Source organism: Tinamus guttatus, unplaced genomic scaffold, assembly GCF_059628265.1.
Source record: "Tinamus guttatus ecotype Peru unplaced genomic scaffold, ASM5962826v1 Tinamus_guttatus_pri_ptg000355l, whole genome shotgun sequence".
Taxonomy (NCBI): domain Eukaryota; kingdom Metazoa; phylum Chordata; class Aves; order Tinamiformes; family Tinamidae; genus Tinamus; species Tinamus guttatus.
Window position 1 is genome coordinate 3,246,101 of NW_028288889.1, and position 16,715 is coordinate 3,262,815.

General features: G+C 36.3%; 1 protein-coding gene across 1 annotated transcript in view; it reads left to right on the top strand.

Annotated features, from left to right (window-relative positions):
- The window catches only part of CNTN1 (contactin 1), a 330,215-nt gene extending 316,511 nt beyond the window's left edge, over positions 1–13,704 (top strand). The window contains exon 23 of the mRNA XM_088529924.1: positions 13,101–13,704. Coding sequence (XP_088386050.1) covers positions 13,101–13,180 — 80 coding nt within the window. The 3' untranslated portion in view covers positions 13,181–13,704. The remainder of the gene's footprint in view (positions 1–13,100) is intronic.
- Positions 13,705–16,715: the final 3,011 nt, after the last annotated feature.

Sequence of the window (16,715 nt, forward strand, 5' to 3'; positions counted from 1 at the left end):
TTTTACTCCTTCTCTGTTCTCCCAGATAGTCTGGCATCGGCTGAAGTGTTTGGTGAACATTCAGAAGCAACTTTACTCTCATATAACCAGTAAGATTTCTACTGGATCCTGTTTTAGTTTAGTATGGTATAAACAAAGTTCACCAAACACAGCCATCACGTATGCTTTTTTTTTTTTAGCGCGTATCTGAAGTGCTTATAAAATTGTTCACTTCATATCTGCTGAGCTATATTGCAGCGTATTGGTAAAATCAGTGTAAAATATATGCATGAACTGTTGCCTTTTATTTACCAGTAACTGTTATACATTAGGGATTTGGGGATATTTTTAAGGCCATTATATAAATTCATATTTAAAATTCCATCTTGAGATACCACAACCAGTTGAATGTTGGAACTACTTGTATAACCAATGGAGTCAGTTTTAAGGGCTAATAGTAGGCTTATCTGTTTTCTTTTAAATATATTAAAAGCTTAGCATTTTTTCTGTTCCTTGCATGCTTTCCTGATTGCATGCTTTGTCAGAATGCTAACATTAGTGTAATCAAAGCAGTCTTGCAGTCAGTACAAACTGAAAACATACGGTGCTTCATTCTTTGCTTGCTTCACTCGTGCAACTGCACTTACCTCAGTGGAGTTAATTTATGCCAGAGTAAAGAAACAGACACTCAGGCTGTCAATTTTTAGCATTTCTTCCATGAGGAAGGAGAAGAAATTCTAACTTATGAAGAAATGAAGATACTGCGAACCTTAAAGTATGAAATCATTATAATGTCCCAGTTTAAATAATGATATGGACAAAGAATAATTCAGGCATTGTGTATGCTTAGAGCAAGAAAACAAAATTACAGGTTCTCCACATTCACTGCTCACATATAGATGTATTTCATTTGCCAGAGGCATATTTTAGAATCCTGCAAAAATACTCACTTTGAAGTATATAGCTTTTTCAAAGCAAAATGCATATGTTTTAGCCCTTTAGTAACCAACATCCCAACACTCTGAATATTTTATTTTTTCATTTCTTTTTATTGTTATTTTAAAGGGGGCATTAATGCTTATTCCACAAATTAGTACCAAGTAAATCAGGTGATCATTCACCTTTAATGTGGCATAGTCAAAGTCTTTTGATCATAATTCGAAAATGTCCATCTGTTGCAAAGATGGTTGTAGTACTAAGAAAAATAAGAGGAGAAAACAAGCAAAATTATAATAAAATTATTATGAAAGCAGATATCTAACTGGCAGTGTATGGCATGAAGTCTGTAATGATAAACTCAGAACTTATTACAATTTTGACAAGAATATAGCAAAAATGTTCTACAAAATAAAAATATCCTTCCAAAAGAACTGTCCTGCATGAGAATATAATTTAAAAATACATTTGGCTGTTGTCTCATGTCTTAAAAATGAAGTAGGAAATATTCAGAATAACCTCTAATCTGAATATATAAATTTACCTAAAATAACATTCTCTATTCCCTGATATTCCTTTTGCTTTCCTTTCATTATGACATTCAAGTTCATCACGGTTACATTTATTGGAACTGTTTAGTTCCAGACCTTGCTTTGACAGCTAAGGTTTGACATAATTTTTATTTCATTTTCTTACATATCTCTTGTATTCAAATTAAATCCAGGAAGGACTGTGGAAATGTTTTCTTCTCAAGTTATGCTGCTTAGTCTGCATTATCCCATTCTTGATGCTGTTTATTTGTTGTTTATTTTTATTCCTATAGAAGAGCCTTGGTGAGAAAGTGTGAATGCAGCACAATTTCGTTGTTAGTCACAATGTTCATAAGCCATGTATAGCTAGGAATTAGGTAAGTGTGTTTATATACCAACAGAGTTTTAAGAGAACAGTATCATTTGAAACAAGAGCCATATAAGGTATTCATTGTCACAATAAAGCTAATAGAACAAGAATCCTTAGTTTCCATACACTGAAAAGTAGAAAAATGATCGCTGTTTTGTGAAGCACCTTGTACCTTCCTCCTGTGCCTGGTTTTGCATGTTCAGTCTGCGTTGCTACATGCCTGTCTGCAAGCTTGGGAATTGCCAGCAAAATCCCCACTGAGGGCTATTGCATGAATTCATGAGAACTCTGTAATGTCTTTAAAGATTAGCAAAAGAGAAGGCTATGGCAACTCCTTATGCTTTGCTGCACATTGGAGACTTTGCTGGCTGTTCCCAAGCTTGGACAAGTGTTACAGGAACATGTGACTATCACAGAAGAAGAAATACTCTTGGAATTGGTGTTAGTTCACAGAACATGTATGAAAGAACTAAAAGTATAGAGATCATCAACAAATGTATAGTGCTGTGGCGTGAATTCAGGATGAGGAGCAGTCTTCAGCTAGACTAAGGATGGCTAGTCATGTATTCATGAAAGATTACAAAAAAGATCATTCACTTTTCTTCGTAGTAGGAAAATGAAGGTACTCAATGAAATTAGCAGCAGCAGGTTGAAATCAATCGAAGTTATAATCGTTTACATGACATAAGATTAATGGGACTTTCTTTGGCAGGATGTGCAGACTACAGCTATTAATGGAGATTGGTCTATCAATTTTTGTTCAAAACAACAACTTGCACTCACCTTTGACTCAGGAACTACTGATTAACAGAGATGGGAATGCATATAAGGGAAATCCATATTCTGCATGCCATAAATTTCCAGTGTTATTGAATAGTTGGAGACAGTGTTCTGAGTTAGATAGGCCTTAGGTCTGACTCACTAAAGGTGATCCTATATTCCCAAAACTTAAGAAGTCTGTACCATAAAATGTTTGAATAATATTTAGTTGAGTAAAAAGTTGTTTCTTCTTGTGAAGTCTTAATGTTTTCTCTTTACTGTTTTCAGCAGTTCGGATATTATCCACCAGTCAATGAATGAGTTTTAAAATGCACAAGGTGGAGAAGAAAAGTAAATTGTGTTTCTATGTGTGGTTAGAAATGCTTTTATTAAAAATTTCAAAGCTTTTTTGATAGACACTGTTTCAATAGGATGATTAATGAATTAAAGATTTGACATTCAAAGCACATTTGAATGGTTTATTCTTCTACAGTAATTTATCCAGTTATTGAGATTGACAATAAATAAGTATTTTTAAAAACATGCTTTTATATTTTATTAGAGGAGCACACTATGCTACCTTTTTTTTTAATGAAACAAAATGCTGCATATTTTATATACATTCAACCATATCATTAAAGGAAAATGGAGAAAATTTGGAAGATCCTATTAACTCTCCTTTGCCTAAATATAGCAGCATAGCAAAAAGAACATCACAGAAAAGAAACATAATACTTGTAGAGTAAATGTCTAATAGAGTGAAAGACTAACAATTTGCTTTAATATTGTAATTTCTTTAATGCACACTAATTTAATTTATTACAAATACAAATACTGGTTTCACCGCATCTAACTTTAGAATTACATTTGTACAGTATTTTCAATTGCTTTGAAAAATGAAAGGTAGCCAACTAGTGTTCATAGTCATTTAAAGTAATCTTTGAAAGACTCTTGTTATTTTTTTTGTCTTAATAAGCTAGACAGGGTTGCAGACAGGATCACAAGGATGAAGGAGTGGAAAAGGGAATACTTTCCAATCATGATGATACTTATGTGTTTTAATTTTCAGTACCAAGCAGTCCAACTTTATTATTCCAAGCAGTCCAACTTTATTATTCAGCCTTTGATTTACCTCTTGCGCCTTGGATAGTGGCATATTCATCCCTCTCAGTTTTGTGCACTTAATCTAGCCAGACTACTTTCCTAATCAATCAATGAAGAGAGTAATTCAGAAATCCTAGGATAGATTTATTAGCAAATCCTAGGATAATATCCCAGGTCTTTAAGTGAAGCCTCACACTCTTAACAGGGAGAGTGATTAGCCAGTGATTCCCTGACAAAAGGCAGTAATCATCCTTTTTTTCCAGTAACTTCAGCAAAGTCCAAATGCCTTCAAAAACCATCTTTAGTAGTTAGGAGGGTGGACAGCCCCTTAGTTTAGTATGATGGAAGTATCACAGAGTCTAGTTCCTCTGAAAAATGCAAAAGCTTTTTCATTTGATGGAGAGGGACAATCTAACAGGAGCACATACCTGCTTAAAGGACATTTACCAAGGTGAAGGAAACAAATTCCTGTTAATGGCACATAACTTAATAGTGTCCACAAATTCCAGCTTGGGTAGTTTAGGCTGGATATCAGTAAAACCTTCACTAAGAAGGCAGCACTGAAACAGGCTGCCAAGAGAGGCAGTTTCTTTGGAGATTTTTGAGTCTCAGCTAGACAAAGTTGTGGTTGACATGATCTAGTGTTGATGCTGATCCTAGTGAAAGAGGGAGGTCGGACCAGATGATCCTCAGAGGTAGATTTTAACCAAGCATTTTGTGCCCCTTTGAACTGTAAGACTTTTGAACTTCAGATTTACCTATGGTAATCATTCAACTAAAGGCGTAGAATATATTGTGATTATTTGGCAGCTTGTAGTAATGTGTAAATAGATGCATTTCTTACTGCAGACACTAAGAGTAGATACAATCATGTATTTACTTGCGGTATAAGACCTATTTATAATATACGAAATGTCAATGACAATATGGGAAATACTTGTATATATTTTACCTTCCATCCATAAACCTATTAAATACTTGTATATATTTTACCTTCCATCCATAAACCTATCAAACAGTACATCTTATTACATCCTGAAATGCTGCAGGCCGTTTTTAGAATAAAAAAGGTCCACCATATTGTAAAGTTTGTTATTGTATTCTATGCATGTTGAACACAATTATATTAAGCCGGTGGAGGATGGAGGGAAGAACATTAATTCTAAGTAGAAGTGAGAAGTATCTTTCATTTAAGTTGATGTGATTGTCTGAGATTGTCATTTGATGTTTGTCATTAGTGCACCATTACTTACATTTGTGCATCTGAATTGTTTGCACTGTTCACCCATTGCACCACGCAGCTGGTTAAAATACAGCTTGTTTGCAAAGCGAGGAGTGATCAACTGGTATACATTTGGGTTATATTTATTCACAAAAATATTGCAAAAAATCCATGTTTTCTTGAAAAGAAAAAGCAGAGTGTCCTTAATCCCCAGGAAGAAGGATCCAGTAATTCCCAGACTGGCCAAACAAGATCTACCCATTTTCTCCTTTTCTTCTTTTCAGGATTAGAACAAGAACTTTCTCTCCTAGCCTCTTTTTTTTTTCCCCCGACAAAATAGACCTTCTTGATGAAAAACCTCTCAGTGCTTGTCTCAGAGGAGGGCTAACTTTCTCTGAACAGTCACCAACCATAATTTCTGAGAGAATGCAGAAGAATACATTAATGTGTGGAACATCTACAGCCAAGAGTTTTGCTATACTACAGAATCAGCGTAATCACAGATAAGTTTTTTGTAAGAGTAAGCTGCTAAAATTGGCCTAAAGTAAAACTCATTCAATGCTTCCCCTGCTGTTCCATCAGACAGTTTCCAGCAGTGAACATCTCTCCCAGCTGAACACATGATTCAGCCTTACTTGGCCTGGCAGGACTCCTGGTGCTGCTCCTGAGCCAGTTTGTCAGGGCTGATTGCTCACAACTGGAGAGATGGAGCAGAGGCTGAGGGGTAGGACAAGCTTTCAGGTCATATCTGACCTGTCTGACCATACCCGACCTAGGCCACCTGACCTGTAATTACATCCTGAAGCTCACAGTGTGTGCATGAAGTACAAATAAGGTTTTGCATGGGTTCATTAGCCACAGAAGAACTTCCACAGAGTGAAATTATTATTTGTTAGGTATCTACTTTATATATATATATATATATATATATATATATATATATATATATATAAAGTTTGCCTGTGGTTTCTACTTAACTCTTCACGCAAAAAGATTCTATAATACATGCGAAGGCAAAGAGGCAGCTGAGATATAATTTACATTTATTGGCAGTTAAGTGTTGCCTATTGGCAATTATCTCATTTTCTTTGGAGTCCAAGGTATCTTTCCATTTTGGCAGCAGGGGCAGAGTCAAGAGAAAAGAAGCACATGCAAATGCTAGCAGATGCTACCAGTGAGTCAGGGGTCACTGCCAAAACAAAATAAAAAGTTTACGTGGTGCTTGGTTCTGGCGTGTGGGTTTTCGAGTAGGATGGAAAAGATTAGCATGGTGGGGTGAAACTGCGCAGACCTTCAGCAGCTTGTGATTTTGTTTTTTGATAATATTTGACTGTTCCATGGCTACACAGGACAGTTAGTTTCCTAACTAACCTTAGCCTGGGTCTGGCTGGCACAAAATATGGGCAAATATGCAGACAGCATTATTGCCATCATATATGTCTGCTGTGTGTGTGTCTGTTTGTGAACAATCATTCACAAAGCTGTGAATTACTCCATAGATCCTTTCTTGAAAGGTTTATGGCGTAGGCAAAATGAACATTTCCCCATGACTAAACAAAGGGAATTCCTAGATGAGGAAAAATTGGATCCAGGATATAGCATTGATGCCAGTGATACAAGATAAGCAGATTCTGATTACTTAAGTTATTTTCAATTTACCATGAATAAGGGTAGCAGGATTTAAACTGCCCATATTTCCCATTTATTTTGCAGCGGTATTTCTTGGAGACATTATTTCCACATGGGACAAGTGGAATTTCTATTCTGAAGTCAGTTCACAGAACTGCAAACCCACAAGCTTATGTACTTTAGTTTAACCTAAGAATTTATATCCCCACCCACACACACAGTTCTCTGTTCTTGATGGATAAATACGAAAATATGAACACACACAGAAAACAGACATTGGTGACCACCTTGCTTAAAAGTTGTGGAATTGATGCTAAAGAAACTAATGAACTGTCTTCAGAGGTTCTGAGTGACCAAAAATCCCTTTAATTTCAGTTAGCTCATTTATTTTTCCCACAGAAGTGGGCAGTGCTTAGTTAGAAGCAAGGAAAAAAAGAATATCAGAAGGTTTTGCACTCACCTTTCTTAAAGTAAAATGAAGAAATATAAAACCAGACAGCCCTGACAGAAGATCAATTTTGGGTTGTGGGCCAGCACAAAAAGTTGAATAACTCAGTTGCTGATATTCTTATCGTTCAGATGGTTGGTCTGCATCTACCTGAGCAATTTGTACAGCACAACAGGAGTGTATTTATAGAGAGAAAGCTGGTGCTCAGGCTCCCTGTACCACAGAACCACATGGGAGCTGAGGTTGGCAGGGACCTCTGGAGATCATCTAGTCCAACCCCCCACTCAAGATGAGTCACCTGGAGGACATTGCCTAGGACTGTGTCCACATGGGGTTTGAACTCCAAAAATGGAGGCTCTACATGTGCATGTCAGGGTCTACTGTGGACTAGGCTGGTGCTGAGCAATGTATCTAAAATGGCTCCACACATCACAGAGAAGGGAACAGCCAAGATGCTCACTTCAAAAATGCAGTGCTTCTCAAACTAGAACTGAATAGTCACTTAGACACTCCCCTCAATTTTCAGCTCCTGGAAACTAAGAAAATTGATGTCATTTAATACATATTAATTCTTGAACGACCCTTGCTGACAAGAACAACAGAGAGTTTTGTCCGTACAGGATCAATTTATGATTAGCTGAAGTATGGCTAAACATTAGTGCCTGTTAGCAGGACAAATGCTTTCCCATTGAGAAAAAAAAGTTGTTATATGTGACAGTTTCATAGATGACTGACCAATAACTAATTTCCTGGTTCACAGATCAGATTCTGTTACTATCTCGGATAGATTCTTCTAGATTTGGTTAAACTCTGGTTTAAAAGGAATGCTAAAGTGGAAAGAGGGAAAATGTCATGTTTTAAAGACAAGTAACATTTAAAGAAAATAGTGACGTTTTAAAATAATAAATCATTACAACATCTTGGGAAATATGTGAAAGTCTGAAATGTTTTAATGCCCATTTCATTTGGGCTCTAAAGTCATTTCATTAATTTTATATATAATTGGAAAAGTATTGAATACTGTTGAGGTAAGAGCTGGGATCTCCCTTTAAAGGGCAAAAGATTTAATTGTGTGTTTGAGATGGATACCAAATTTAACATACAGATAGAAAAACATGGAATAGTTGGATTTTACCAGGAATTTCTGTGATATGTAATGATTTTGTTGAAGTAAAACCTGTCCAGTAGTTGTTCCCTTCCTTTACTCAGATAAACCGTTTATGAACAAGTTGTCTCTAAAGGCTGTGTAAAACAGAAGGGAGGAAAGAAAAATTAGGTTAACCATATACACCACATACTATATACTGTGTTTTAAACTATATTCCGGGTGTATTCTACTTTAGATGGTGTAATCCTAGGCTTAAAATGCTGATTACAGGAACTCCAAAGCAAACAGCAGTAAGGCCTTTGTGGGAATATAAAGAAAACACAACTAAAATTTTACTAGTTTTCCTGGGGCTGTTGGGAGAGCAAATTAAGTTGTACATTTCATTGTTTATTTGAAATAAACAATGAGAGAGAAATCTAATTCTCAAATCCAAACATAGCATGCTAGAATACAAATTAGGTTCTGTGACCAGGATCATGATTTGGTTTTGGCCCCTATTTCGGTGACTGTAGTTTGCAATTGAATGTACTCTCAACACATGAGATGCTGGCTGAGTGACAGATCACACGTTATAATACTAGGAAAGAATGAGGCTTTTTTATGGTGAATATATCCAGACCATACATATCTGGCCAGACTTAGAAGGAATGTTATAATTCTTCTGATTTAATTTGCATCCACAATTTTATTTGTAGACATTAATTCTTCATCTGAAACTTTATTCATTTTTAAAGATTATTAAAACTGACAGATTGCGATTGCATTATTCAATTGTGCAGTCTCAAATCTTGCAGTCGGTACTTGGGCAAACCTTACATTAAATTTGCATTCATGAGCTACAGCAGAGTACTGGCTGTGGTCATGCTCTGGTGATGCATATTTCAGGTAAAGTCAAGTATGGTTCCTAACATGTTTGTCAGTAATCTAACAAGAAAAAAGGTGAAAAAACCTGTTTATTGTGTATTTGCCCTCCTAATGTTCAGTTAATGGTCTGTTGAAGAGTTGGATTGGCATCCTTACAGAGAGCTGTTAGAAGAATCTCTGCAGCAGCAACTGAACCTTGTATGGAACAAAGTGAATTGCTAACTATTAAATCTGAAGCCAGAAGAGCACTTCGCAGGGGAACATTAATTATTCCTTTCTCTTTGTAGAATAGTTACATGCAAATAGAAATGTCCTCATTCTTGCTAGTTATTCAAGTTCATTCAGCAAACATTTTTTCTTTTGCTACATTAGACGTATTCAAAATATGAATTTAATTTTGTTTTTCCAGACACATTATCCTGTCTGACAAAGGTAGAATACATTTTGTGTGTACAAAATATGGAATTTGTTTTCTGTGACTATTGTTCATTTTTTAAGAACCACTGCTTTAATATTTGGGGATAAAGACTACAAAAAAGACTCATGTGTCTCATAAATCACTAAAAAGTACCCATACATATATCCTAGCATTTTCATGTTTGCCCAAATGTGCAATTTCTATATTTGGGAACATCTATCAGCATACAATCATTTTAAGCATAAATTTCCTCTCTTTATGATATCTGCTACAAGTGATTGTCCATTATTTTCCTTAACTGCATCTCTTTATTACAGTGAAAATACTGCTTTCTATGGAAAAGTGTTTAATTCACAGAAGTATTCTTTTTACAGCTGAATTGAGCTGATGAAGGGTTGGTACATTTCTTTATCTTAATTTTATAAGTGCTTGAATATCAGAGAAGCAGTAGGAAAAAATCTTGACTTCAGAAGGCAATCTGACAGTAGTAGGAGAAAAGGTGGGAATGGGAGCAGAGAAGAGTTTGAGAGATCTGAAGCAAGAGGAAGATGAAGGGGGAGTTTTCTATGAGGGAGGTTGAAAGTGGAAAACAAAAGGACTTCATTTGAATGGGAACCAGAGTCAAGAGGAGCGGGATGGTAGTGGGCCTAGAAAGAGTAAAAAAATAAAAAGGAAAATAGTTGAAGCAGAAAATAAGTTCTGTGGGAAAAGCTCTGAATTCTGGCTTCATGGTGGATGCTGTGGAATTTCTGTCTGTCTGGACATGGAGAAACCTGCATCATGTAAAATTAATTATTTCCACTGTCAGTGTTAGAAACAAGAGGGGAAACAGTTGGTCACATTCTGGACACTGTCTTCGGAATATATTACCGATGGATTCCAGCTTCAGTGATGGCTCAGGACATATTGTCTTTCGGATCTCTCTTTCAAATAGCACTAAACACATCAGGCATCAGGACTTTTTATTCATTCATTCATTCGTTTATTTTTCTTTCTGAATCTTCTGTCTGTATTGTTTACTTTTGCATTTTTATGGTGCAGTATTCTGCCTTTGCAAAATCTCTATGCTTTTGGGGCAAACAAGCAAAGGAGTTACTCTTGAGTTTCTCATTTGTTCCATCACTTCCCTCTGCACTTTCCACTGTCCCTTCAGAAGTGAGCAGCAAACATCCTTTTGTTAAAGGATTTGTACGTACATCATATGAACACTTGCAGGCACATCCTGCTATGTGGTGTTTTTTCACCTCAAAAGCATCGCTGCTTTCCTGGGGAGGGCACACACTCCTCTTCATTAGAGAGGGTTTAGCTAAAAGGTATCTCTGGACCAACCTCTCTCCAGTGATTTACAGGTGCTAGGTTTATGAGGTGGAACCTGATTTTTATTACTTTATTCAGGAATTAGGTCTGACTTGGGAAGCCCTGTCACAAGGCAGTTGTGAGGAAAGAAGCTGCAGCACACTAGTCTGACATGTCCTGGTCGCGATCCTTGTTTGAAATGGCAGGAACATGCAAAGCTGAATGAGGAGAGGAGGTTGTGGGAGAAGCTGGGGGAGTGATGTCCAGAGCTCCTTTAAAAGAGTCTGCAAAGAGGCCCAGATTTTCTCTGAGGAGGCCAACAGAAGTGCAGAAGAACAGAAGTTCAGGTGGGAGGACTCTTAAAATAAATGCATTTGTTTTGCTTTGTGCACAGCAGTTTCCAGGCTCCACAGCTATAGGCACACCAATAAGACATTTCCTTGGGCTGTAGCATGCTGTGATATTTTATGGTCCAAATCATGCATTTGGATTTTATGGCTTAAGTCATGAATTTGTTGGTAGGAAAAATGGATGATTGTCTCTGGGCAGTGAGTAAGACAGTAGCTGTGACAGATGAGTCCTCCTCCACTCCAGTGGACTCTTTTTGCCCTTATATCATCTCTGCTAATTTTCATTCTGTTAGTCCTTATCTGAGTTGCCTTTTCCCCACTGGAAACTGAATGTTACATCTCCTTCTAATCCCTTATGCAAACCACAGAAAGATGTCTACTGGTGCACTTTGGCCCTGCTTCTTGTTTTAGCCTACGGAGCCTATACAGGGAGGTATAATCCTCTGAATATTTCATGGATAAATAATGAACTCAGGGACTTCCAGTGTATGCGTGGAATTTATACATAACTGTATAAAATTGAAAGGAATTGCTGCAACAAGTTGTGAAAACATTAATATATCATTATGAAAAAGCTCCACCTAGTGCAAAGATTAAGATTCTGTATGTGATCATTTATTGGGTAGGAAGTATTTTGTTACCTGTGTGTTCCACATCCATCCAATTTCCTCACTTTCTCCTTGTTACTGTGGGTAAGAACTACTGTAAGAAATAATTCTTGAAGGTACCTTTCTGACATTTATTTGGTCATATTTGCATTTCAAAACAGCATTTTTTTCACACTTTTGTACTCAGGATCTCGTTTTGCTAACATTATTAATACAGCACTTTATTTAATAGCAAGCTCAAGAGAGACATGAAGTGAAAAATAAAGGTCTTTATCCTGAAAGATGCAAAAAATTATCAGGCACACACATAAAATGTACAGACTTGTCCTTCTCCTGTGTGATGGTGGATCAGATGATGTAATTGACTTGACTTTGCAAGACATCTCATGAGAAAATGTGAGCAGCTTCACGAGCTATAAATTCTGTGAAAGATTGCTTGAAATTTGGCACAATGTTGTCTTGCAGGTAGCTTGAATATGGCTACATGCTGGAATATGCTCTGTTGAGTTAATGTGCTGCCTTTTCAGTCTGGTGTTTTCTTCAATCAGAAGAACTTTTTGCTGCAGATCTCTCCAGCAGCTCCTCGTTACCATTGCAGCCTATTGCACTTCTATCCTTACACTCTGTTCAGTAGCAGCAATAAGCTATGGCGCACGCTGCCCACCTACGTGCTGCCACAGCCAGAGAGCCTCTCCGGCATGAAAGAATAGCCTGTTATCCAGCACCTTTGAGAGTCTTTGGCTAATCTCCAAGGCAGACAGCTAAGTTGCCGCTTGGTCTCAGTTTGCTTGGATTATTTTGCAATATAGAAACTTCTTTACAGGGAGCTAGACCATGAAAACGCAAGCCATTTTAACACAATGGCAATTCTTGTGCCTGTTTGTCAGACCAAGTCACGTAAAGTTTGTAAGCTGTCAATTCATAGTTTTTGTCTTAAAATATTTGCCCAAGAAAGACTCTTGTGAGTGTTCAAATGCCGAGCTCTTAGAAATGAGCCATCTGGACTTTGTAAGCCAGCAGGTAAACAAATGGCCCAGGCTCTTTGACATCTCTCAGATTATTGCTGATCATAATAACATTAACATTTCCAAAGGTGTCTCTTTGCTTCGTCACATTTCAAAGACTCCATTAATTTTGTTTTCACATGTTTAAATATTTATTTTGACCTTTTACCTCCTGGTATAACCTCCTGGCTTGCTGGACCATCAAATCAAAATATGCTGATGTGTTCTGAATGGCCTTGCTAGCTGTATAAACACGCTGAATAAACAACTTGTGCAGAATAAAAGACCGAGCCCTCCACCGAGCTGTGGCGAGTCTCTCTGTCCATTCCAGATTAGCCGTACAGGTAGACGCTGTGTTGAGATATGCCAGCTGGCCTTCAAGCCTCCTTGCTCTGACTCCTTGCCTGCACCAGGGTTGTTTGCTGTGGGTGTTGCTGAGGTAAAACCGATGCCGTGTTATCTGTTCAATGTGCAGGTGCCACTGCTGGAGTCCCACCGACGCTGCTCGGCCTGTTGCTGATGGCCCTTGGTGTCCTCGCCTACCTGGAGTACTGAATGTAGCCCGATTTATCCTGCCCTCCACCCAAGGCAAAGGACTCCCTTGGAATGTGAGGACTGCAACCCCTTCTGAATCCCGTGGCACCATCCTTAGCCAAATAAATTACACTTTAAAATAAATTACCCTACTGATTTCCTATGGACTTAAGAGGACTGAGGCATCCAGGAACTCCTCCATTAAGTAAACCAACTTTTGAAAGGATAAGAAATGATTTTTAACTTGTTCCAATATGCCTTATAAAACACATACACTGATCTGTGACAGTTGCATGATTCGGTCCAATGGGGCAAGTTACAGTGTTAAAACCCAATAACCTAGGCTGTACAGTGAAAGTAAAATCACCATATGTAGGTGCTTTAACTTGAATAACAAATTGTGAAATATAATAGAGATTGAAATGTTGATTGTATGTGATAAATGTAAGAGTACTACGTCTGTCTGTACTATCTTATATGTTTTGTGTACTGCATATTTTTGAATGGCCCCATCACCATTTATTGGGATAACAAGTTTTTAGAGATACAGTCAAAGCAAAAACATTTATTTATTTTTAAGAGCTGTATTTCTTGAGGCTATTGAATATAATTTCAAAGATTTGAAACAAAATTCAGTGACAGAGGATTTTTTTTTATTTTAAATATGTTCACAACACCTGAGATATTCATAGCATGCTAAACTAAAAGAATTTGCCAAGAATTTCACTGACACTAGATTTACCATATTCTTTTCTTAAAATAATTCTGTTCAAAAATGCTGATTTTTTATATCAATTACAGTTTTTTTTATAGAGCTAATGCTAATGACCGAACATGCTTCTCCATTGCAGTTAATTTACTCTGACCAGGATTTGCTGCTACAGTCTTTATTTTTGATTGTAGGAGTGAAAAGTCAGCTTTCAGAAAAGCAGCAACATCTATTTCTTTTTGATTATTATTATTATTATTGTTTTTATTAAGATATTAAAAAGAGCACTTCGTAGCTTGAAAGTGGAGAATAGGATCAGCCAAATGGACCATGCGTGGTAGGAAATTTATGTTATTTTTTAAAGTGAAAAGATTTAAAGTATAAGAAAAAGATATAGAGTAAATGGCAAAAAAAAAAAAAAACAGAGTAGCACAGTAAAAATATTATTATGATATTTACATTTTTATGCTGCAGATGCCAGGTGTTACCTTCCTGTATTGAAGGCCTACATTTGGGAGAATTATATGCTTTTTCAAGAATCTGATATTATTCTAATGTTCATAGTGTTGTAAATAAGAGTTTTAAAGTTCTAAGACTGTTTCCCTATTTGATAGAATTCTGAATGATCCAACTATATGTTAATACATGAACGTCTGATCTCAATTGTTAGTGGAACCTAAGTGTTAACTATGGCCTTTGCAAACTGGGAATGCTATTAGAGGTAGAGAATGTTTTTGTTCTGACTGTGTCTACAGTGTTTCAGTGTTTTCTGTTTTGTTTTCTTTTTCAAATTGTTAAAGAAAGAAATGCACATTCTTTTCATTTTCCATGGTGTGCTGGGATTTTAGTTTGAGTGTGAATGTTGAAGAAACACAGTGATATTGAATCAGCTGGCTCAAGTAATAGTGCAATGTCTGATGCTTCAAGAATTATAAGCTTTGAATCATATTTTATTAGCACAACCTTGCTAGCTACTTAGAAATAGATTTTATCTTTTTAGAACTGATACTGTAGAGGTCCGTAATAATAATATTTACATGAAGCAAGAATAGGCCTATTAATAATTTACACCCCCTTCTTTAATTTGTATAATTTTGTACTATATATTTACATGTAAAAGTGTAGAGTCTTCATTAAGAAATATCAATAATGCTGTTTTAGTTTGATTTTAACTATTTGTTACAAGATGAAACTTTTTTAAATAGGTGAAAGTGATAACTTCCCTATAGAGGAATGTCAAAGTGTCAAACACTACTGAGTTTCATAAATTGTGTAATTATTTGAAAGAAAAATGAGTTGTCTTCATACATAAGAAACTAATACGCTGTAAGCCTTCTGTACAAAAAAAGATATGTTTTGTTGTATTTTATTCAGTTTGGTTATTTTGCAGTATGACTCATTTTTATATAATATACAACCACAACTAAATCTTTTGCCAAATGCATGATTGCCTTTTACTTTTCTAATACATGGTGTAAGAAGCAAAACTGGTTAGTTTTTGCATGAAAATGACCTGGGAGGGAAAGCCACTTGGTTTTTTCTTTTCTTTTTTTTTTTTAAATCAACAACACGGCTGAGGTAGTTCTCGCATAATAGTCAGATAGTTCCAGATCTTTCATTGTTTCACCTAACTGTATAAATTTGACTGGGACCTTCAGTTTCAAACTGTTGTCAAGAAAAACTAACTATTGTATCATCTGCTTTAACATGCAAGGTTCTTAATTAAAGTTTATATAGATAGACATATTTGTTGTTTCTTTATATTTCAGGAAACTTGATATTACTATTATTTGATACTGATGAAATTTGAATTGTTTTTTAGTTACTTTTTATCATTTTTTTCAAATGAGTAGAGCAGGACCGTACTTTGTCCTTTTTATGGATGAAAAGTAAATTACAATTAAATAAATGTATTAATGTTACTCAAGATATAATAATTGTCTTTTGAATTGGAGCTTTTTAATTTTATAATAGTGATGTGGTTATTTGTAAGAGAGCAATTGGAAGGAGGTCACCTGTATCCATCCCTGTCTTCTTGTGAATTTTGCAGAAGTTAAAGAGCTTTAGTGAAATAAGAGTGGCTGTTTTACTTTAATTACAGGTGATATGTAAAGAAAGAAGATTTTCATAAGTTCAATGACAGAGAATCTCCAGAGAATTTTTCAGCATTTTTGGAAGAAAGAGCTAACTGAGCAGGATATTTTTTGTCATGAAATTCTAGTAGATTTAGTTACCAAAAAAGAAAAAGTGACTGAAATGGGCAAACTTTGTACTGATTAATACTTTGTATGATCACATTCATTTCACACATCAGGTATAACTGTTTGAGATGCTGCCTGCCTAGTTCAGATCCTAAATTACATAAAATTTATGTAATGATGTGAAAAGTTTATCTGCTAATGAAACTGCTAATGACATTACTGAGCTTAGTTTCATTTATCTTCAGACATAGAGTGAGAAAAGAGTTGATGAGAGAATGTGTTTTTCATGCCCTGCACCTAATAGACTGTCTAGTCAACAGGAGTAGGGCTCAGGCAAGGTGAAGGCACACTCTATATTGCTATTTTGGTCTCTGAAATGCGATTTTGAGTCTTTGTTCATCTGCCAGTTCCCTGCTAATAACTTTGAGCCTGTTGGGCAATTGCAGACAAATTTGACAACTATCAAATTAAAAAATTAATCATAGTCTGAGCAAAAGACAGAGTTAAAATAAGGAGATTCCCGGTTGGCGGCTGCAGCAAGGTCCCTGGTGTCGCCCATCCTGCTTGGCCTGCCAGGCGACTGGTCAATGAGCACCTCAAAGCTGGGTGCTGCTCCCCTCGCTCCTGGCTTACCCAGGGGTTGGGA